This window comes from Simochromis diagramma, unplaced genomic scaffold, assembly GCF_900408965.1.
Source record: "Simochromis diagramma unplaced genomic scaffold, fSimDia1.1 OVJJ01000361.1, whole genome shotgun sequence".
Classification (NCBI taxonomy): Eukaryota; Metazoa; Chordata; class Actinopteri; order Cichliformes; family Cichlidae; genus Simochromis; species Simochromis diagramma.
This window is the reverse complement of record NW_024386860.1, coordinates 16031191-16056008: the sequence shown is the minus strand read 5'-3', so window position 1 is coordinate 16056008 and position 24818 is coordinate 16031191. Positions and strand designations below refer to the sequence as shown.

At 39.1% G+C, this 24818-nt stretch overlaps 1 protein-coding gene across 3 annotated transcripts in view; it reads left to right on the top strand.

The window, feature by feature from the left end:
- rgl2 (ral guanine nucleotide dissociation stimulator-like 2) overlaps positions 1 to 24818 on the top strand; it is a 33202-nt gene that overhangs the window by 2358 nt on the left and 6026 nt on the right. For 2 of the 3 annotated variants that reach the window (XM_040030799.1, XM_040030797.1), the window contains exons 3-12: positions 12919 to 12966; positions 13444 to 13527; positions 13650 to 13816; positions 15231 to 15287; positions 16151 to 16347; positions 16820 to 16929; positions 17638 to 17853; positions 19050 to 19153; positions 20850 to 20934; positions 24031 to 24090. In XM_040030799.1, coding sequence (XP_039886733.1) covers positions 12919 to 12966; positions 13444 to 13527; positions 13650 to 13816; positions 15231 to 15287; positions 16151 to 16347; positions 16820 to 16929; positions 17638 to 17853; positions 19050 to 19153; positions 20850 to 20934; positions 24031 to 24090 — 1128 coding nt within the window. Of the gene's footprint in view, positions 9259 to 12918; positions 12967 to 13443; positions 13528 to 13649; positions 13817 to 15230; positions 15288 to 16150; positions 16348 to 16819; positions 16930 to 17637; positions 17854 to 19049; positions 19154 to 20849; positions 20935 to 24030; positions 24091 to 24818 lie in introns of all 3 variants that reach the window. The other variant, XM_040030800.1, reaches the window with a different exon arrangement.

Here is a 24818-nt window from a genome sequence, read left to right as displayed (position 1 = left end):
GTTTTTACTTTGCCTCAAAATGGATGGATGGGTGTTTTATAATTGTATATTGGTGTTCCCAACAATCACAGAAAAATATGTAACTTTATTCAGTGTAATGTTACCTCTCCCGCCAACGACCTCATATTGTTACTATGGCTTATTTGTATTGTAATCTGAAAATGTTACAACAACTTTCAACATGTTCACAATGTGTTCTGACCATCGATAAAGGCGCTAGCTACAACTAAATTTAGCTAATAGTAGTAACTGGCTAAATGAATAGCTTATTCATCTAATGGATATTACAGCAGTTAATGCTGTAAGCTAATGCTATTTCCTGCTATTTTATTAGAAAGACGTTGTATGTTTGTGGCTTTAAGAAATGTGTGAGATTAAGTCAAGTCAGATGAGGCCCACTGCGCAATTGCAGCACAAGCAATGGGAGCAGCCCATTCCTTCATTTGTGTTACTGACACTGCATTGCCCAATCTAATCTCTTAACAAGACTGGCCCCTCCCCTACCTTCGCTGTGCACTCACATTTCGTGTGGAAGAAGTGTCGAAGGTGCTACTGAAAAGCTGACAGAATAAAAAGAAACTAATAATAAATGCAGAAAAAATCTGTCAAATTAACCAACATGTTAGCTGTTGCTGCTGTTGGACCGTGAACAGTAGTACCAGCAACATCTAGTAACAGCTAGTAACCACACCTCACAGTCACAGGAGGCTGCTACTTCTAGCACCAGCTGTGGAGAAGTGAGGAAGAGACGAGGAAGATACAATTATTGTGGTAAGAAACTAGATGGAGGACAGTAATTTGAAGCGAGAGATTTAAGGATTCAGGTAAAATGAATGGGTGCTTTTACCATGAGCCACTGCTAATAGCAAAAGTGTGGCTTTTAATATTGTAACCCAACAAACAACTGATTAAAACCTGCTTCAATATCTAAAATCAAACAAAATGAAATAAAATATAAACGTACATTGGCGTTTCCAACAATCACAGAAAAATATGTTTTTTCAACATAATCTTACTTTTCTTGGCTACCTGTCTGTACCGCCATTGACCTGATATCTTTACTATGGCTTCTTATGTTGTAATCTTATAATGTTTCAACAACTTTGAACAAGTTCACAATGTGTTCTGACCATTGAAAAAGGCGCTAGCTACAACTACATTTACTGAATATCATAAACTCGCTAAATGGATAGCTGATTCATAATAATATAGCATTTAGTGCCGGGCAAGCTAATGCTGTTTCATGTATATGCATTATATACATATATATAGATACAGTGATCAGTGTGGGTTTTTTGTCCCAGTCCAACCCTGATCTGAAATGACTGTGAAGACAACAGCTCCCATGATTTTTCATAGAAAATTGCTACTTTCGGACTTTTGGTTAAATAGAGGATAGTCACAAAATAGTACAGAATAAAGTGGGCCTTTCTAGCTCTCGCCCATAATTGTAACAGTTATGGGCTAAAATGTTGGGTTTTTTTTTAGCTGTTTTCAATTAGTGCATGAACAAAACAACAGATGTTGTTTGATTCTTAGATTTTATAAAGGTTTATTACTGTATTAATTTACCTCTCTGTAAGTATTAGTATTGCCACAGAACCACAAGCCACTTGACAACATTCGCTGACCACTAGAAGGAAATCGATTCCAAACCACAACCAGGTCCTTCTTTTATATGCACGTTTCTTTTTTAAGTTATTATTCTTGTGTAATCTGCAGGACTAACTATTTAGAAATTTGTCATAAAGAGGAGAATTCTTTAATTCCATCCATCCATTTTCTTAACCTTTTCCAAGTCAGCATTGAGGGAGACGGGCTCTGGAGCATATCCCAGCTGTCATGGGGTGAGGGGTGTGGTACAGCTGGACAGGCCACCAGTCTACCACGGGGACATAGAGACAGATAATCATTCACACACAGTGCAACTCATTTATGGATAAATGATCTTGTATTGCCAGAATACTAGTATTTTTTGGCAAAATTTGGTTTCAAAGAAAACAAGTAGCAGTGTTTAGCATATAAACTGTTGTGTGTTTGTGGAAAGAGGCTTTTTTCCCTGACACCATCACCTGCCCTCTGGGTGAACTGCAGCCAATGTTGGCACAGTGGAACTGTTCTCAGCAGATTGGTTTGGTCCAAAGTGGGAAAACTGCATAGTGTGCATTGGAAAACATCAATTACATTGTACATCTTTGCTGTGGAAAAGAGTCAGATGAACTTGTGACATATCCCAGAGCTTTGTTCTGTGGGACTGTGTTGATGGTATTTGAGTATTGACAGTCATATGCTTTAGTAGGTTTTCTGATGTTGACACAATAAATAGATCTCACAGAGCTGAGAGGGGATTAGGAGACCGTAACATTTGCCATGGCCTCACTGGCCATCACAGCTAGGAGCATTTAGAGCATTGTCCCAAGAAACCGCGTGAGCTGCCTTGGACTGTATAAACAGCAGATGCGGTAGGCTGCTTTTCAGCCCTAAGGGAATAAAGCCACTGTGACTCAGACAGAAAAGCCGAGATACAGATGTATGAACGCGTGTGTATTGCACCATGGCAACACAAACACTGCTATTTACCATAAAGTGAATAAATTCAAACTAGTAGAATACAGGAAAACAATTTTGTTATAGAGCTAATGGTTAATCACGATAACAGCTAGCAAACGGATTTAAGAAAATATTGTGTTTGTAGTGGCAACCCTTATACAACTCATTTAATTCATTTTGCATTGAAATTTAATCTTGAACACTTCATTGGAGCTATAGGCACGTCTAAGTTTTATGTATAAAAACTGCATAAAAATAAGCCAGTATCAACAGATGTGTAAGACATTTACAACAGGTAGAATAGAGCAAAATAATCAATAACATTAAAATATCACAACAGATCTCTTTATCTAGTTTTTTTTAAAAACAGCTTAATGGCATTAGTGGAATTGCTAGCAACGTGTTAGTAATGATCTGTATGTCGGTCCAATGCTTTTGTCCTGACTGCAATGTCTCAGCAGGAAGTAAATGCTTAAAATGTATTTTACATACTAACAGACTGAGGAAGAATAAATCGTACTAATCGTACTAATTGAACTGTTACAATTTACTCTTCTTTCTCCTTGTTGTGATTTTTTTTTAATGACAGCCATGCTATGCTGCATATGTATTTACATCCTGCACAGGATGTGCTGTAATACTATTGCTCATCCCCCGATGCTTCTTTTTCTGCCATCTTATAAGAAGGAAGGGCATGTGGTGTAAAACTCTGCCAAATCAAACATGCGGTGATATCTCCTGTGGTGACCCCTTGTCCCAAGTGAGCGGCCAAAAGTAGCCTCGATTAGAATAAAATGTTGTTTTAAAGGTCAATAACACTTTGGTTTATGACCAAATTACTGCAAAACTAATGATGGTCCTTAGTTGTACTTGTGTCCCTGCCTTACTAACATACTACCCAATGTTAGTAAGGCAGGGAACATAAAGCTTTGTATATTTAAAGAAGCACTTAAAAACATTGTTTCTGCACTGTTTATATGAAGTTTTTTGTTTTGCTACATAAACTCCTCAATTTGACTTTGTAAAAGGGAGTAAAACTGACTTTAGGTTAGGAAGTTAAATGTTCAGGGCACAGGTAAATTTCCCACGATCTTTGCGTTTGTTAATGTTTAATCATCTGATAGTGAGGTTTTCTGAGCATTAGCAGACTTACACACACACACGGTCAAATGCTAATTTAAGCTGAAGGCAAGACTACTGTTTGAATTCTTCTTACACGTACAGAACTTTAGCCTTTCTTAAGACCAACGTTGGAAACAAAACGGTTGTACTGGTTCCTAATAATATACTGACCAAGCTTCATGCCCCAGCTTCACAGGGCTCTTTGGTTTACTTCTCACCAAGTCTCAAGAAATGCTGCAGCTAAAAAAAGAAGTTACACTGACTTGCTTTCCAAATGACCAGACTTCCTCTCTGTTCGTGTCACATGTTGTCTGCTGAAGCTCGCATTAAATAATGCATGCTGTGGCCTGATCAGTGGATGCAGTGTACACCTGCTCTCCCCGTAAACAGTATCTAGTATCACAGGCTGTCTCCAAGGACAGGCTGTCAAGTGGAATCCAATACGACCTCTTGTTCATTCTTTAATGAGGGAAACTTGGATGTGTGATTCAAGATGCATAAAGTAACCTGTGGCATTTCGAGCAAACATATTGTAGCAAACTATCTGCAATGTAAAAATGTAGAAGAGTAACAGGAGTGCTTTGTTTTATGTTTTGACAACTTTTCCAGCACAGCTGATTGCTCAATCCTGAGCATTCAGTCTGTACATCTGAAAAACAAACAGCACAAAATAACATATTATCATGCATATTATCCACTGAGCGAAAGCCTACTGCTATGTTGCTACTCCTCTGCTCTGTTTTAACGTGTAGCCCTACAAATCGCTAAGTTTCTTATTACATGCAGCAATTGTAAAACTCAAATTTGTGGATGTGCAACTGTTACAATTTCAAAATGTTACATTTACTTTATACAAGATAATTGTTATGTTGGTGTTGCAGAAAAGAATCTGGGTAATAATGTGGTAACAGTGGGAATAATAAGGTAGGAACAAGAAGGTAATAATATAGAAATGACAAATTATTACTACTTAGTTACAAAAGTAATATCCAAGTAATTATATTGTATGATCATTGGTTATAGCTGAGAAATACTTCAGTAACTTAAATAATTAGTAACCGTACAGTAATATAGTGGTAATAATAGGAACCTGCTAGTAATAAATAGTGTACTATGGTAATATATGCACATTAGAATTTTGATATACTGACTTGTGGTAGTAACTAAATAACAATTAAGTAATATTGGTTTATCTTTAATATAGCACAAGACAATTACTTGCATATTAGTTTGGTAATTAAGCAGTAATAACTTGATATTTCTGATAGTAGAGCAGGTCACCTACCAACTGGAAAGTCAGTAGATCGATCCCCAGCTCTTCCTGTCCAGCTAAGATACGGAACCCTGAGTTGCCCACAATGAATGTTAGACGTTAGATGATCCATTCCCACACAAGTATGAACTTGTGTGGGAATGGATGAATTGGACTTGTTGTAAAAATCACTTTGATTGCTCAAAAATTTAGTGGTAGTAACACGCCATTTAACATTTGTTTCCACATTATTACCAAGATGTAGTAGAAAGAACATTTGTGTTTTCTGATTATTTTATAGATAACAAAGATAACATAACGCCACCTGTTGGTCAGGTTGTGAATTTGCTGAATGATCAAGTGCAGCATTGGTGTTATGCAACATTTTTGCGTCTTCTCTCCGCTGCTCTGCTCTGTGTGAGGGACGGTGAAGCAATCACACAGAGTGGTCAAGTGAACACAAGTGAACAGAGATGATAATTACTGGCTAAAACTAGTTTTGCACAGTCTTTTTTTTACTGAAAAACAAAATAAAGAGAGGGAGGCACCTTTGTTTTGGTCTAATATATCTGTACTCTAGTAGTCCTGTTATCAGGTTATCTGTATCAGGTTACAGATCACACGTGTTGATAATGCTCTTTGCATTCTTGAGCCTTTTGGTTTTTACTGTTCAAGCAGATCAGTTCAAGATATTGGTGTTAAACAGTTGTATATTTCAAATGTAGCCTTTCATTTTTAACATTTCATCAACCTGATATTTGCAAGATTTTGTTTACAAGTGTACTGTTGAGTAATTTTAAAACATGATGTGGAAATACAAGAGACGCAAGCTTATTTACTACTTTAAGAAGTGGAACAAGGCAATAACTCCCTTTATTTGTCCCTATTTTTGTTTTCGTGTGAATGACTTCCCATAACAAAACTGTACCTCATAGATTCATTTCAAACAACAACAGGTAACCTGTCAGTGAAGTTACGAGCCTGTTTGGTCTGGACTTTAATACTTTATTTAATCACTTTCCTGTTTTAACATAACCTCAAGTTTGCACATAAATAATTTTCCTATTTTGGTGTGAGAGAACCTGATTGGCCAGCACAAGACCTGACCTCTACCTTACCCAGCACGTTTTGGATGAACTAGACTGCTGATGAACATGAGCTGGGTCTTATCAACCAACATTAGAGGCCAACATCTTTCTTGCTCTTGTGAATAAATAAAAACACATCTCTGCAGCTGGCTTCCAAAATATGGTGGAAAACCTTCCCAGAAGAGTACAAGCTGTTATGGTTGCACTTTAACACGTTATTTAATGATGAGACATGCCCCAAGCACATATAATGACCACATATAAGCATGAGCACGAGCATTTTCTAATCACAAAGTTATAATCATGTAATAATTTTTTTTTCTCTTTACGATGAATAGAATTTCAGCTACAGAGTTTTACTTGAAACACAGTAGATAACGGGCACCAGGGGATAGATAGATGAAAGCGTGAGAAGAGGGACAAACAGAAAGATAGGAAGGAAGGGGTAGGGGTTTTGAACTACACAGAAAAAAACAATGGTTATCTTTAAATAAAGCTTCAGAAGATATATTTACGACCCCCTGTTTGCAGGAATGCCTTGTGTGGATTGAAAATGGTGGGCGTCAACGGTGTATTTGTTTAACGTCAAAGGTATTCGGCAGAACTAATTGGATATATGTAAGGGAAATGGTTGAAACTGCTGTTTTTTGAGGAAGGAGGTAGGGTTAAAATGAGAGACGATTTCCTCCCTGTTGCTTTTCTGGTTCTGTCCAATAGCTGACATAGTTGTTCAGCTTGTGGAGGTTGACGCAGCCTAAACTTTTGATGGAGAAGGGAAGAAAAATAGCTTCACAACACGGCAGCACGTCCTGCTTCCTGTGTTTGTCTCCACTTATTATGTGCTTCCTGTAGGCAAGGAGGTGGAGGGACTTTAAGAAAAGCACAGCTCAGTGCCCAAAGAGAAGATCCCATCTTACAAAGAACATAAACAAAGGGTGACATTTGGTAGCAACAATGGATCACATGGGTAAAATCAACCCTGTGTGTGTTTCTAAAGCTTATGAAATCACTAGAGATCCATGGATAACAGCTGCACAGTACTCTTTTTATGTTAGGAATCAACACATGCCCCCAACCGCAGTGGCCTATAATCATGATCCTTATACAGCAGCCTTTGAGGCAGCTAAACTCAAAATTACACACATCTACTGAGAGGTTTCTCCACAGAAAAGACTATTTTATCTGACCCAGATTCAGAGTGGTTTTAGAAGACTGGTGCTCCACTGAATATACTTTTACCTCCTAGCAGAATCTCAACACAACATCTATGTCTGGAACAAGGAAACAGAGCAAAAGCTAGTTTCCTTTGCATCAGAAAGGTCCACAATATCACTATACTTCACAAGGGATCCGTGACAATTTTAAACCACATTCCCTCTTTTATAAGTCAGTTGTAACTCTGCCTTTGGGGGGTAATTATACTATCTTTGTGTATGAACAAGTTAAACTAGTTTTAACTGCTGTTTTTTCTCAAAGAGGTTTCTTATCACTGATCTGCTGTTCGTTATACAGCACGTGGATATACAGTAACATATCTAGTTTTCATGTAATCACACATTATCACACCCTGTCTCATTATCAGTGTTAGCAGAATTAAATACAGAGAAAAATATTTTCATGCAGTTTTTTATGAGTTGATGTAAAGACAGTAGCTGGTTGGGAGGAATGAGGTCCGACTGGCACCTATCCCAGCTGTCGTGGGGTGAGAGGTAGTGCACTGTAGACCCTGGACAGGTCAGCAGTCTGTGTCCAGGTGAACCCTTGATGACCTTTCATGCTCACACACTGACACCTACGGCCAGAATCACCAGTTAACCTAATGTGCATAGTGTAGTGGTGTATGCGGTTAACAAGACAAAGCTCCTTGGGTCGTTTCTGGGAAGTGACACACAAATCCCTTTGGGGTTGCACTGGGAAGAGCATCTGGCATGAAAAGCTGCAAAATCAAACATGCAGAGTTACCAGCTGTGGTGACCTCTAATTTACTCTAGTTAAAGTAGCTCTAATTAACCCAACATGTCTTTGGACTCTGGGAGGAAACCAGAGTACCTAGAGAGAACCCACGAAGGCAGGAAAACATGCAAGCGCCACACAGAAAGACCCCACCCACAAATAAAGGGAGCCACTAATGCAGTTTGCAGGTCACTGCCCTAAGTGCTTCACACGGACGTATATGTCTATATATATATATGTCTGTCTGCCGTTTTTTCCAGGAGTAGGTGGAGGCGCAAATAGAAACGTCATGCCAAATCATTTCTAAGGATTATTTTGCTCTCTGTCTGCTGGATATATAAGAAAGCAGCTATTGGTAATATTACTCGTAAGAAGTTTATAAGGAGAAATGCTAAATGTTTACAGCCTGTCTTTATGACAGCAAGTGCACAAGAAATAATACAATCATTGGTGTTTGCTATGCTAACAAACTATCTCACACACACAGCGCTGCTGAAGTCTCCAGTAGCACGACTTCACTCTGCAATGCCATTAGCCCCTAAATAAACACAGCTTGCTTCCTGGTTTAGTCGCTGTCTGAACGTTTATTACCTCTTGTTACAGGACTGCAGGCCTCTTGCTGCTCAAACTGCAGGCTGCCTACCACAGATGGCAACCTTCACAGTTATTTCTGTTTTTCTCAGTGTTGTTTTAAACAGACTACGCAGTCAGACTGGTTTATCTGCATAGGAAGGTCATCTACAAAGGGAAAGAGAGCAGGAGAACGGAGAGGAGATTGAAAGAGTGGGGCATTGTTCTGGAAATGGCTTCAGGGCTTTGTCAATGTGTGTGTGTATGTGTGTGTGTGTGTGCACTGATGAGGCATTTATTTGTGTGAACAGTGTGGCTGTGTTGGGGCTTTTCACATAGCCTGCTATATGTGTGTGAATGGGTGGAAAGTGACCCAGTGTAAATGAGTGTCGTCCTATGAACACCGTCATATTCTTGTCTGTGTTTGGAGTGTGTGTGTGTGTTTAAGTGTAATGGGTGTGTCTAGGTGATGTAGACCGATGGGGGTTGGGCTTAGGTCCTGCTTCAGGTGTGTCTTTGTGATAGAGAGCAAAAAAGGTTGAGAAGCAAACGTAAAGAGGTAAACATACAGATCTGGGTCAACTGTGACAGGGGAGTTGATCAGAAACGAGTGAATAACAGATGAGAAGCAATGGAGAAAATAAGAACACTATTTCTGCGTTTATCCTGAAGATTTCCAGGAAGCTTAGGGATTCCTACCTGTCTGAACTTGCCCACGGAAAGGTAAGTTGTGGGACCATTTTGTCTCTTTTTTCAGTCTGTGTGCGTGTGTGTGTTTAGCCTGACTTCATGGGAAAAGACATTATCGCAGGCAGATTTGCATGGAAGTAAGCGGAGTTAGAATGGGTAGAATAACAGGTTTGATGAGTGCACGTTATATAATGAAGTGCTATAGGATCATTTTTGAATTGAAGGAGTACCTGTTTGAAACACTGACCTTTGGTCACTTTAAAGCAAGGTAATTTGATAAAAGCGAACAGAGGCGAGCATTGGTTTATTACAAATAATTACACTGCTGGTTTAATGAAGGGAATACAAGCCATCTATACCATCCTGGGAATGATTCTTGGCTTATACTGTGACTTTGAAAGTTTGCATATGAAAGAGATGACATGCAAAAATGAATGAAAATGTAAGTCAGGTTTCTGTTTGTGTGGTTAACAAACAGGAGCTTTCGAGGCCGGCGTGTTTTGCTGTTTTTGTTAGCAGAGTGGGTCTCCAAGGTGTTTCCTTTGCCTTTGCCTGTTGACTCATGATGAATATACGCTTTCTAATAGGTTTGGAGATTTCAGCAGACACTCAGTAAGACTTACTCAGTGCTTTACTCATGCATTTTTTATTGTGGAAAAAGTTACAGTTGTGAAAGCGTCAGGGTAAAGTGATATTTATCGGTGTATTAGTTAAATGCTTTGATCCAAATGTGAACTACAGAACAGGCCAACCCTTTACAAATTATGCGGCATGAGGTTAAAACCAACTGACATTTTAAAAATACACAGACAGCTCCTTTGCTGTGAAAACGTCCACTATCAAAAAGCAATAAAAATAAAATAAAAACAATTTTGTTTACATCACCTATTTATGCCTATATCATACCACATGCTAAGTCATCTATCTTTAACTCAAACTGTAAAGATATAAATCAGATTTATGCACTAAAAAGGAGTGCAAAGGGAATGCAATCATTTTTTTTTCAAGCAAAATGACCAATTCTGTGTAAAATATTGATTATGACTTCATAATTCAAAGTATTATTTAAGTATAATAATAATAATAATAATAATAATAATAAATTTTATTTATGAGCTCCTTTCAAGTCACCCAAGGACACTTTACAATAGGATAAAACACTTAGTAAAACAATGGCAGAATAAGAACAATAAAATAAAAGCACAAGATAAAATGAACAAACAGTGGATTCACAGTGAATATGCAGATTTGAACAGATGAGTTTTGAGTTGGGATTTAAACTGGGGGAGAGAACCAATATTTCTTATTTCAGGGGGCAGAGAGTTCCACAGCCTGGGAGCAGAGCAGCTGAAAGCTCTGCTTCCCATGGTGGTGAGGCGGAAGGAAGGTACAGTAAGCTGGATAGAAGAAGAAGAACGAAGTGAACGGGCAGAACAAGTGGTGGTTAACAGGTCAGAAAGGTAAGAAGGAGCGAGGTTATGAATGGCCTTGAAGGTGAGCAGAAGAAGTTTGAAAATTATCCGGAATTTCACAGGGAGCCAGTGAAGTTCCTGAAGAACAGGGGTGATGTGCTGGTAGGAGGGGGTTCTGGTGATAATGCGAGCAGCAGAGTTCTGAACCAGTTGAAGCTTATGGAGGGATTTTTGGGGGAGACCATGCAGAAGAGAATTGCAGTAGTCAATACGGGAGGTAACAAGACTATGTACAAGAATGAACGTAGACTGGGTGGAAAGAGAAGGAAGCAATCTGTTAATGTTACGTAGATGGAAGTAGGCAGAACGGGTGAGGTTATTGATGTGAGGTTTATAGGAAAGTGAACTGTCTAGGATGACACCAAGGCTCTTAACCTGAGGAGAAGGGAAAACTGTGGAGTTATCGATGGTGAGTGAGAAATGGTTTGCCTTCAAAAGGTTGGATTTGGTGCCAATAAGGAGGATCTCAGTTTTATCCTCATTGAGCTTTAGAAAAATTAGAGGTAAACCAGGATTTTAACTCGGATAGACATTCTGTAAGGGAAGAAGGTGGGAGGGAGGAATCAGGTGTGCAAGAGAGATATAACTGGGTGTCATCAGCAAAACAGTGAAACTGAAGATCAAATTTGCGGAAGATGGTACCTAGAGGGAGGATGTATATTATAAAGAGAAGAGGGCCTAAAACTGAGCCTTGGGGTACACCAGAGGTGACGGGGAATAGACGAGAGCGGAATGATCTTAGTTGAATAAACTGGGAGCGGTCGAGGAGATAAGATTGAAACCAGACGAGGGGTGTGTCAGAGATGCCGAGAGAGGAAAGTCTGCTTAGAAGGACAGAGTGAGAAATGGTGTCAAAGGCTGAGCTCAGATCTAAAAGGACGAGAATGGTGAGAAGACCAGAGTCAGCTCCGATTAGAAGATCGTTAGTGACTTTAAGTAGAGCAGTTTCGGTACTGTGACATGAGCGAAAACCAGATTGAAATCTCTCGTAGATGTTATTATTAACTAGGTGTAAATGAAGTTGAGCTGCAACCACTTTTTCGAGTTTAAGTATAGTACTTAAATACTTAAGTACTTGCAGTATTTACCTCTCATTCACTCATTCACAAACACATTCAAAGAGTTTGTGTGCAATGTGTTCAGCGTCTGACCAAAGGACACTATTGGCATGTGGACAGGATCAGTCAGAGATTCAGCTGGATGTGAGTTAGAATTGCTACATCTGCACTCATTTTTAGACTTTAATCTTTGCTTCTTGTGTACTGTTGGATGACTTATCATCTCAAAATTTTACTTACATAAAACCATTTGCAAAGCTTATGAGATAAATGTTGTATAGAAAAGCTAAAACACCTCATTGAAACCCTCATTCAAACTTGAGCAGTGTTTTCCAAAATCAGATGTGTTTCTTTTATTGCAAAATGTTTAATCTCCAGTGCAAGTATTTGCATTAACTAATGTTGCAGTTGAGCAGCTGTGTTAGGTTAAATGAAATAGAAATACTCTTTTAATCTGCAGAATCACACATGCATTTAAAACAGCTCTTTGCAATCAAAGGTCATCTGCCTTTTATCTCTCCGGCTGTTTTGACAGTATTAAAATGTCTCTGAAGTGTCACCGCATGTCTCAGGCTTCTTCTCCTCTCTCTCTAAAAATGTGCTGTGAGTCATGCAGTGTCTGCAACATGACATGGCTGCAGGATCCTACTATCCAAGAGCTGTTTGTGTCAATATGTAGTTAATAAGTATGCAGTAATGGTGCCAAGTGTTTTTTGTTTGCAAGTGCTGTCTTATTCTGTTATTTCTATTAGGAACGTTTCTGTCTTTCTGTGGCAGACACGCTGTTGGTTGGAAAAAACTCTTGGTTCAACATTTTAATGCTTTGCACAATTTGATATAGACACCTTTAGTGTATGGGGCACAACAGACTTTGGATTATTCAGATGAGCCTGTCATTATTGTGCATGTGTCCCAGTCCAGGGAAAGATGTTTAGAAGCAGCGCTGCGTGACTTTTCCCAACAGTTGCAAATTAGGTTAAAATTAATTCTGGGTTGAATTACCTTTGCAGCCTGGTGTATTTTGGGTTGTGCTTCATCATTTTAAGGAGAACAAAGTAGATTATATGTGTTTTACTCTCAGTTTGGTCTTTTTTTTAAATTCTCTAATAAAATAGCTAAGACATGTGATTTGGTTTTGACTCTTGTGTGTCTCTCTTTCTCAGGCGGAGCCCTCTCCGATGAAGACTACCTGGTACTGTCCTCTAGATTTGGTAAGGGTTTCACATTGCATGGGGATTCACAGCCTGTGAGCTAGTACCAGTATAAAGTAGGGTGACTGTGTCAGGGACTGTCCCTGAGGTTAAACTGGATTGTTTCATGTCCCATCTGAGTTGCAAATTAGCCAAAGTGGAATACAAAAGAAATTCTTTGGTTGAATTGCATTTGCAGCTTGATGAATTTGGACTGTTTCTTGCACTGGTTCAAACAAGTGTGATTTCACACACTGTTGTTGTTGTTGCATAGAGGAACACAATAACCATAAAGATAAGATAAACATAAAGATTTTATCTCCATTTTTTAAAAATGAAACTGTCTGATCATGTACGTCTGTTCATTTCAGTTAATGGTTTAACAACAATTTCTGCCACTCATTATTAAATATATTTTAAAAACTTCAAAGTATGCATTAGTCATAAGCAGCAATCTTCATATAAACAGTGTCTTTACTGTCTGTCTTTGCTCTACAGCCCACTGTGGTGGAGGAGGAGGAGGATGGGGTGATCTACACAGTTACTGTCAAGCAGCACCATGGTGGACCCAACAGTCCAATGGTAAGTTTAATGTGACTGACTGGTTAAACTATTTGAGATGCGAGGTTTGTGGGGGTTGCAGTAACATTGTTTCTTTCTTTTTTCCTCACTTTTGATCTCATTTCTTTCCCATCTTCTTCCAGTCCACAGTTTCCAAATCCCAGTGTGTGAAAGCAGGCACAGAAGAGAAGTTGGTGCTCCACCTCCTCCACTCATTTTGTATGGGCGACTCCTCCTTCATCACCATCTTTCTCTCCACCTATCGATCCTTCACCACCACGGGGAGAGTGCTGGACATCCTCAGTGACAGGTAGGAGACTTTTAGCTGTGATCATTAAAATGAAAAAGAATTTAAAAGGCAGTAAGATCAAAGAAACCATATAGCAGCTCCTGATGCACGTGAAGCACAGCGGCTACATGAGACAACATAGAGGCATAGTACGCTTTGATTCTTATCACACTGAAAATGTTAAAACATCATGTTCTATTACATGTTTTTAATTGCATGTTGTATATTTTCATGGTATAGATGTTTTTGTATACTTATTGTTGATAACAACATATATGTATCTCTGCTGGAGGTTTCTTCTTTTAGCACGCATATATGAATCATCCTCTCCAAAAAAAAAGTTTGACCTGTATCCTAGTTTTAGAGAGTTTTAAACCTTTACTAAACACAAACATATTGGAGTTTAACTTTGACCTGACGATTGTGTCAGATGAAAAGTCATGTGTTACCAAACTGATTACAGTCCCTCCAGAGATAAATATGGAGCTGTTGTCCAGATCTGTTATCTGGTGGATATCCAGGTAACAGATATCTTCCTGTTGGTCTGATGCTTGTTTTCTGCTAACTAACTGTTGACAACTTTTTAAAGCCAAATAAAAAGCTCAGTCATCATAGCTTTTCAGATTCTCCACATTGACTTTTCCCTTGCATAGAGCAGAAGCCAGCACAAATATGATTGGTTGACAGGATACATGGATACTAATAGAAACAGAAACCAATCCATCCTGTAGAGATTTTTACTGGAAAAGGAAAGTTTTGACACACATGACACTAAAAACAAAGCCAGGAAGCTAACAGTCATTCAGATTCATCCTGGAAGGTCTTGTCATGGAAATCCATTGATTAGTTGTTAGGATTTTTCAAGATCAACACAGCCTGTGAGCCTCATTTCCTATTAGCCACTGCTAAATAAGAAGCTAAAGAATAAAGTTCAGTTCATTGCTTATGATTCAAAACTATACACCTAGTTTTCTCAAGATACACAGGTGTTATTGTGGCTTTGCAATTCGTCTTCAAGCCATTTTTAAACAGGGATTTCTAAAATACTTGTAAAGTTAAAGACATTTCACATAGCAGGAAGCACCTGTGTGCTGATTTAAAATAACTGCAGCTTAGTTCTTCTTCTTAGAAACATTACTCAGCAAAATAAGAAAACTGCTTGTGGAATTTCCTTCCACCAAATAAAGGAAGTTTATATATGATACACCTAAAATTTTCCAAAGATGCAACAGGAAAGAGAGTGGGAGAATCAGCAGGAATGTAAACACCAAAGCCTTTGCGAAAAAATATCTTTGGAAAAATAAGTCATATATAAAACCAGCGGAAAACTGAAGTGCTATTTATGATACAGCAGATGCAGCTATCTGAAGCTGAATGATACTTTCAAGCTGGTTTTCTTTTTCTGCTTCATGATTTTTTCGTTTTTTGTTCACAGGCTGGAGAACCCACCCGGGGACAGCGAGAGAAGTCAGATAAGACAATCTTTTAACAAGTGAGTTTTTGAATAGCTAACCAAAATCTTTTCGAGTGCTTGAGTTACTTTAGTATCTGCATGCCATAACAACAACTGCTGCGAACGGTTTTGCTTCTTTCTTTCATTCTTTTTTTTTTAAGGGGAATATTATTTTTACCAGGCAGGGTGTTTTCAAAAACTGAAACAGAAACTTTCATGTTACACATCATTTCAACAGCTGCTGCTATTAAAATCAGCGTGAGCACAAAACAAAGAGTAAGTAAAGGAAAACAAGCTTTAAAATCTGAGAATTGTTGCTAAATGTCCGTTTTACAAGGATACACTAATGAACTGAAATCCAAAAGTGTTTTGAATTTTCCAAAAAGCTTGTATAAGGTATGCTCCAGTCAAGCTTGTTCATTGAAGACTGTCTCGTAAGTGCCTGCCTGGTGAATTCCAGCCAGTTTCATGATAACTGGGGCGTCTTTCTTTGCAGAGGTGCTCGGTGCCACTGGCAGACTTACTTTTGTACCACTTCTTGTAAGCAGACTTGTCCTTCAAACTAAAATCTTGACCCTTTGGGTCCACTAGGCTCATGTCTAATCTGCTATTCTTGTCTAAACGCCTGAAGAGGGTGATTTATTGGAAACTTCTTAGATGTGTTGAAAAATATCAATATATCCAATCGATTCCAATCTCATTCCGTCATCCAGCACAGGCAGACCGGTCACATATCACATGCAATCTTAGCAAACACTAGAATAAATCTGAGGATTAGTCTTTTCAGTTGCAAGGCAGAAAATGTGTTATTTCTTTTATGTTCTTGCACCAGCCTCTCGAGTCGTTCCCCTTTCTTTTCTTTAATTCCTCCCATCCTTATCTCCATGTCTCTATCCCTACAGAGCAGTGTGTACAGTGTTCAGCACGTGGCTGTCAGAGTATCCTGAAGACTTTAAGAGTTTGGGGGACCCCTCTCGCTTGCTACGCTTGGCTCCCCTCCTCCCTCATGACTCCTCATCTGCCGCTGATCTCCGCGCTCGCTTCCTCAGGATAGCCGAGGAGCTCAGCGAGAAAGCCCTGCTCCCAGATACCCATAAAGGTCTGTGTTTTAACTGGGATTTAAATGACAGTGTTATGGCCTTGTTCAGTGAGGTCATCAAGAAATATATATTTCTTCTCACTTGAAATCAAATGGAGACTGCAAGAATGGAAATATATACAATCTGGATTTGTTGTGACTATTTTCACCTAAAATTATTTTCTCTGAACATAACATAATTTTTCCCAGATATCCTGAACATTATTATGAAAACTAAAGGTTTTAGTTACTGCTTTTTCCATCTGGTTTGTCAGTGAAAGATCTCAACAACTATTAAATCAGAAGCAATGCTGACATACCTATTCCAAAGCTAAGATTCAGAAAGTAATTTAAACAAACAGTAACAATTACTCCTTTCAGTTTTGTGCTAATTTGCTACACAACCCCCATTTCAGCTGCTTATTTCTCCCATAGTCACCACAGCTCTGAACAATCTGATGCACATTTACTTGATCAGCGTCACTATTTGCAGATCAAACCAGTTTCACCAGCCCTCCTCCTGATGCCTCCAAGTTTGAACCTACCAGCATCCTTGGATTCTCTGGAGCGCTGATTGCCGAGCAGCTCACCATGATAGAGACTGTGAGTTTACCCTGAAGACAGAACACTTTCTAAGTAATGACCTGTGGTGACAAAATGTAAAACACTGCACTCCTTAAATGGTAAATGGCCTGTATTTGTATAGCTTTTACTAGTCCCCCCTAGGGACCCCAAAGCGCTTTATACACCCAGTCATCCACCCATTCACACACACATTCACACACTGGTGGAGGCAAGCTACAGTTGTAGCCACAGCTGCCCTGGGGCAGACTGACAGAAGCGAGGCTGCCATATCGCACCATCGGCCCTTCTGGCCAACACCAGTAGGGGGTAGGTGAAGTGTCTTGCCCAAGGACACAACGACTGAGACTGTCCGAGCCTGGGCTCAAACCGGCAACCTTCCGATTACAAGACGAACACCCAACTCTTGAGCCACGATTGCCCCTTACGTCCCTGGAGACTTATGTGATCGTTTCAAACATTTACTAATCATGTGTGCTTTCAGTTTGAGTTCAATCTGCTTTTTATTGTCTTAATCCTGTTTTTTGTATTGATACTTTTTCAAACAGCAGTTTGATTAAAATACGCAGAAGTAAGAGAAAGAGAAGTGTCCCACTCTCAGAATCTCAAATGTTTTCATAAGGAAATTTAAATAGGATGACCTCTGAGTTCAGTTTATGTTGTTTAATCAATGATTTGTAAGCAGTTTTTACAGATCTTAGTTATAGTTGTAATTCTCACCTCTTTCAGGAGCTTTTTGTCCGTCTGGTCCCGTACCATTGCCTCGGATCGTTGTGGTCTCAGAGGGACAAGAAGGGGAGGGAAGGAGTTTGTTGGTCAGTCCGTGCCACTGTGCGTCAGTTCAACAAGTTGGCCAATGCTGTTTTAGCATCCTGCCTCTGGCCGACAAAACTGCGGAGCCAGCAGAGAGCCCGACTGCTGGAGAAATGGATCAGCGTGGCAGAGGTCAGTAGAATGAAGTCACAATATATAATATAATATATAATATATAAAATTCAATGCAACAAACACATATTTTGTATCAATCTCAATAAGTCTCAATAAGAAATTGAGGTCTCTGTGAAATTAAATTATTAACTGTATTCCACTTGGAGTTTCAAGGCATCCAAAAACCTCAAGCCTGCTTTAAATCCCCCAGTAATCCTCTAACTGTAATCGTATGCTCAGCTCTGACTCTGCACAAATCATGGCAAAGTCACAGTTGCTAGGATTCTGGTTATACTTTTATATTAATCCATAGCTGTGAGCACCACACGTTATGTCACAGTCTTCTCTCCATCAATGAGGAACAAATAACAAAAAATACTCTGGTGCATTTTTTTGAGAATGCAATGCAGAGTTAATATTGTTTTTCAGGGTAAATTCCCCTCACGGATAAATGAATTAGAAAGCAAACCCAGAAAATCGAACCCATAAGTTGTTTTTTGGGTGTTTTTTAAGCTGTGTTTCACTGATATGAACAGGATATTTGAGAAACGGTGCAAAATCATTACACAGCCAAAGAAATGTTCTTTTCTGTTTTCCATTTTCCAGCAACTCCAAACAAAAATATGTTTACCTCAAGATCAAATGAGATATTTTTCAAAACCAGCATTTTTTTGGACTGCATGTAAGTGTTAAGTGCTCCTGGTGTATGTTTCTGTACACGAGGAGCAAATAGGGTAGGAAATGAGCTCTTCCAGTAACACCAGCGCTGAGTCAAACAATGTGATGTACGACCTCTGGGCAATGGGAAACGTTTGCATCTGCTTACTGTGAAAGAGAAAATGTGGATTAAGTGAAATCTGTAGCAGTGTTAGAGTTACCGTGCAGATCACTCAGCTTCTTTAAAATAGTAAATTGCCTGCAGCAATGACAAGCTCTGCTCGAACACACACAAGCACGAAACATATCGTGTCCCTGTCTGCTATGGCCTCCAGCTTTAATTCTCCCTTTTTTCCTCTGGTTTGCTGGAAACCTGGCGTTCCGGTCTCACCCTATGTTTGTTATGAGACAAACCCCTTTAGCAGCATCCATTATTCAGCACATCAAGGTGACAGCGTAACTCAATACTCGGCAGACCCACAGCCACAGGTGTTCTCAGTTACACTATACCATGAGATGCAAACGGTGGTATTTGTCTTTGTGCGTTCTTTCAACAGGCGTGTCGAGCCAGGAAGAACTTCTCCTCGCTGTACGCTATTGTGTCTGCCCTCAAGAGTAACCCCATCCACCGGCTGAGGAAGACGTGGCAGGACACCGACAGGTCTGAGGCTGCAGTACTTTCTGTTTTAGTGCAGAGGCTTTATAATCAAATATGTGGAAAACAATCTAAGAGAGGAAAAGTGCAGGATTACAGCTCGAAACAAGGGCATTTAAAGGCTATGGTGATCATTCTAAACAGGTTCATGTTAAGTATTGGAGCAGCAGCATGAACAGCTGGTCTCAAATATTAGTTTATTTAAGTATATCCATCCATCCAACCATCCGTTTTCTGTCTGGGTCTGGGTTACGGGGGGCTGTAGTCTAAGTTGAGATACTCAGACCTCCCTCTCTCCAACCTCGTCTTCCATCTCCTCTGGGTGGACACAGAGGCATTCCCAAGAATGTAATCTCTCCATCATGTCCTGGGTCTACCCTGAGGTCTCCTCCCAGCTGAACTTACTCAAAACACCAGAAGGCATCCCTGTCAGATGCTGAACCACCTCTCCTTAAATGTTTTTATAAATATCAGAATATAAAATCATGCTTATACATCTTATATTAGGGGTCTGAAGTGCAAAATAAGAAAGGAATATTGTGCATTCTTTCATTTTTATTATCTTTTTCATCAATAATAGAAAATAAAAAATAATTGGATAACTATACATTCAAACTATTTTTGTCTGTTTTGTGCACTAAATCTTAAAGTCGGACATACATCTGGATTGTAATACTTAAAACAGTATCACCAGTTTTTAAGTACTTTCTGATGTACAGTGCAATAGACAATACTGAATTAGTATGGGTAAACAAGGCTCTTTATGGTAATCGAGGAATGGCACCAGTGCTGTCTCAGGTATCAGGCTGCAGTTTCTTGAACCTGAGAGAAACAAAGGTGTTCCACATTCTCGATAATTAGACGTGCCCCTCTTGAAAATCAGTTTGGCTTTGGATAGGAATAATGCCGAGCTGGAGGAGACAAAGACTCCCACATGCTCACAGGGACCGGGCGGGTTAAACTGTTGAATGTCTGAGTCAGCTGAGTCAGACGTGCGGGTACTGCTGAGAAACGTTCAGGCCTGCAGTGCAGGTGGGAAACTGGTTCAGGAGTTGGAATCAAACGGACGGCTGATGTGTTACTTTGCTAGATAATTAAAGCTTTTTGCTTTAGAGCATTTTTTTGTAAGAATTCTTATTCATTGAAAAAACAGGCAAAGACTACAAAATATATAATTTTATATAATTTATTTACATACTAGAAAAACAACCATATTTAGAGAAGGCTAAGGAACTTGGAAAGGAAAGCGTCTGGACTTCTTTAAGTTGCTTGAAGACATTTCACCTCTCATCCGAGTCCCAGATTTAAGCCCTATGGGAGTGTCCCCCCAACAGGGACAATGGACCCCCTAATGATCCAGATATAACTTCATATTGCACACACTGCACCATCGCTGTTTTAATATTATTTTATAGCATCAGTTGTTCTTAGTTTTCTGGGATGTAACTGCCTGCTGTTCAAACTAGATGTTAACTCCATTTCTAAATTACCTCAGGTGTCTCTTTCTGTGATATTGTCTTTTAAAAAAAACCTTTCATATTATCTCATATGGGATATCATGCAATACAATAACAGTAAATCTGTGCCTGGCTAACGTCATTCAAGCTCAAGCTTGCACAAATGATCTTCATTATATTTTAGTAGACTGAATAATATAAGACTACAAATCAGTCTTTATCTTACTGATCTGGTTACTTTACAGAGAGGCGTTGAGGAAATATGAGGAACTGTCAGAAATCTTCTCAGACAAGGACAACTATTCACAGACCAGAGAACTCCTGAAGGAGGTAAGTGGCAGGGATTAAGGGTGTAATGATAGTGGACTGTATGTCTTCAAAGTTGGCTGAGGTAAAAACAGGATCAAATGCCGAATGATGACATCAGTTACATTATACTGTGCGAAGAAAGCAGATTCAGTGAGAAATTTGATATTTTATTTATGGCACACTGAGGCTGCTTTCTACTTGGGTCACGACACATCACGAAACCAGCAAGTAAAAAGTGAAATCATCAAACACGGATGGCGTGTGTTCTAGACATCTTGTCATTTGACTGTACGTGTTGATTAATGATGAAACTAGCTGGAAGCAGCATCTTATGCTGGAAAGCTGCTGCTTTGAGCTCTCAGTGACGGGGCTGTTGTGTTGGAGCGGTCTTGGTTTAGAGTCCGATTTCAGCAACTCTTGTAACGACTTGGACTCGTTTCAGGGCTATTTTTACTCAGACCTGTGCTGCTCTTGGCTACCGTTAGAGGCTTTTATGTCTTATCTTTGTACTGTCTTGCTAAAAAAAACAACTTCCAAGGACTCTTTTCCCTATTCCTTTATCACTCCAAAAACATTGATTTTGAAAGTATGCTGTAGGTGCATGAAGTCATGATGCATTAGGCTTATATAACAGAGCCTGTTTGGGGACTTTACTCGATATCATCACATTTTTTAAATCTGCTATATTACGTATGAGCTAATTCATTTGGGTAGTACTCTCCCAGTATCTAATATTCCTTTTTTTCTAACATAAGAATGAAACAGGATGTTTCTGATAATCCATTAAAAGCTTTAAAAGGCACCATCAGTGCAAACTCAGCAGGGAGGTGTAGCTCAGTGACTCTAGTTGAGAGACCTAGCAGAAACAGGCTGGCTGCAGGATGTATCTGGACACCTGTCAAAGTGTCCAAGCTTCCATCCAAGGACCATGTACGCTCACACAGTAGCTTCTTGTTACATTGAGATATGATAGATGATCATTTCTTTTTGCAAAGAGAGGAGTTGCCCTCCGTTGGCCATGAAAATAATGCAGGTTCTCAGTTGGCTTCGTTTTCAGTCCGTCCTTTATATACAGTCTTTGCTTAACACAGCATGCACTGACTGCACCGATGTCTGTTAATGCTCAAACAGCAGCTCTGTAAAACCATGTGGTCACTTTGCTATTTCACATGCTGGTGGTATGAGACATTTATTAATGTGCCTGTCATCTGTCATCGCATTTATTAAATTCATATTTGCACAGACTAAACCAGAGCCTAACCATCCACGGAGAAAGATGACTGCTATGCAGGCCAGAAAACAGTGTAATCTTCATTAGTACAAGTGCCCTTATTCTGTCAGCGTTTTCACTGTGAAACACCCATTTGAAGATGCATTATATTTAGTTTGCACCGTGTCAGCGAGTTTGGGAAATTGGCAGAATTAGCAATGTTTTGATTTTCTATAATGGTGCAGCGCGAGCATCAGTGGCTTTGCATTAGCTCTGATTTTACCCATGATACCCCCAAAGGAATTCATCCAAACATTTTCTTTCATTTCTAAAGCTTCACTCTGAGCTTTGATGTCAGAAAAACACCACTGCCTTCTGTTGCCCTTTGATTTTTTTCCCTCCCTCACAGTAACTTACTCCTCTTCATCTCACAGCTTGTCTAAAAATGACTACAACCAGCAGGCAGGGTGTAAGATGAATGATTCAGTCTAATAAAAGACTAAACTGAACGTTAGGAGAAATAAATTATTCACAAAACTGTCACAGAAACATTTGACAGTAATACCGCTTTATTATGATGTTTATGGCAAGTTTTGACTGTTTCTCTTCCCCTGATGCTAAGTTTTCATGACAGATCTTTTGACTGAACGCTTCTAACTTTCTTATTAATGTTGTGAAAAGGATTTTAATGTGTGCTTAGGTTACCTGAAAATTAATCATGACAGAATTAGGTTTTACAGTGTCTAATTTAGTGGTAAATAAAAGTCTTTACTTGCAAGCATTGCAAGTAAAGATGAAATGTGAGGCATTTTCACAGATAAACATTGGATATACCTATAAATGTTGGTGGAAATGGAAAAGGTACATTACAAAACATTCTACCATGGTAGAGGAATTATTCCAGAAAAAAATCTTTAGAAATTCCACAATTAAACCTGCATATTTTAATTAAGACCAACCGCATTGCTTGATTTTAAAAGGTTGGATCAACGTTGTCTCATTGTAGAGGTTGGCAGTGGAAAAGAAATACCACAAGCTAACATTACCTGACACTAAAACCTGATCAGCTCATCAACACCAGTATGTTTTTTTTCTTCCAACAAGGCCCAGGCTGCAGCAGCATCCCTTGAAACTCCAGATGCGTCTAATTGTGTGGTGATTCAGGGATTTCTTTATTGCATCAGATTGGAATTTATAATGTAATTAGGTTGGCTAACACAGGCATATATTACACAGCAGCCAGAAGCATTTGTGATGGAATGGGGTTCATTAGAATTCCTTTACAAAAAATGAACATTTATTAAATTAATATCAGATAAAATCTCTTTTTTCTTTGTAAATTTACCTTTTTTATTTAAATAACCCACTATTAGATTTGTTGTACTGTCTCAGTGTAATAACTTTCTTCCAAAGTCCATATTTTTTTATACAATTAATATCTAATAATGTTAATAATATACAATTTGTTGTACATTAAAAACCAAGTTAGATAACAACTATTTAAACAATGTATGGCATGTCTAAGGCCTGACCTCAGGGAGTTTTATCATCTTCAAGTTCACTGTTTTGCATTTTCAGCCTTTTGTCAGCAAAAACGTCTCATAAATACAAATTATGTCAGCTCTCAAAATCAAGAGCTTTTATTTTGTGTTCAGTTTTAAGCAACTGTAAGTGCAAATAAGTGCTAGTTTGGTGTCCCTCTAATGGCAGACACCAGTGTCCTCTGCTGGCATTTCCATCTTTTTGGGTGTAACACGTACTTTTATTGTTGACCAAATGTAATACAGTACAATACAGTTGTCACTGTAAGTATTTTTGTTGTTCTGAAGGTAGAGGAGGAGAATTGATTACGTTCTACTAATCCAGGTTGAAACTCGGGATTTCCCTCTGGTTTTTTTCTCTTGCAGGAGGGCACGTCAAAGTTTGCCAACCTGGACAACAGGCTCAACAACAGATACCTTAACAAGGTAACTGGAAATACTGTCGAAACTTGATGTGGAGATTAAACATCTGACAGTGGAAGAATACTTGGTTAAAAACAGGTTGGGTTGTTTGTGTGATAATGAACTCCCTTAACAACCTTTAAAAAGAGATTGTACGGGGACTCTACTTAAATTCCTCAAGTGTGCCGCTCTTAGCTTTCGTCCACAGTTTGACTTAAATAACCCTCAGTGGAGTGTCAAATAAATTTGGGATTACATCATCAAGACTTTCCACATAGATGCAGCAGCAGAGGAGTCCTTTAAAATGACCTTATGGTCTTCTGCAGAGGCAAAACCTCAGATCTGCATGCACATAAAAGACAACAATTTTCACTAACTTTACAGCGCACATCTGGGGTACATACCAAACATTTTAGCCTGAGGGGTTGTACACCCCCACCGTCCTTTATGGTAGACCTTGGAAAAATGTGAAATGATGTAAGACCCTGCAACCGTGTCATGAGCGTTATAAAAGACAGAGACACCGTTTTAGATGAAGTTTGAGGGCTTACAGAATGACACGAGCGCTGTCTTATTGCATGCGCAGCGTATGTACTGCAGAGCGTGGTTTCAGCGTGTCACTAATGTGCGAGTAGGCAACGTTTTTTGGGGGGAGTTAAAAGTACTTTCCTGACAGCTTAACATATTGGTTAACACAAGTTAAACTCTGCATTCAGACACTAACACTGTTGAGCGGGGGGTGTTTCATTGGT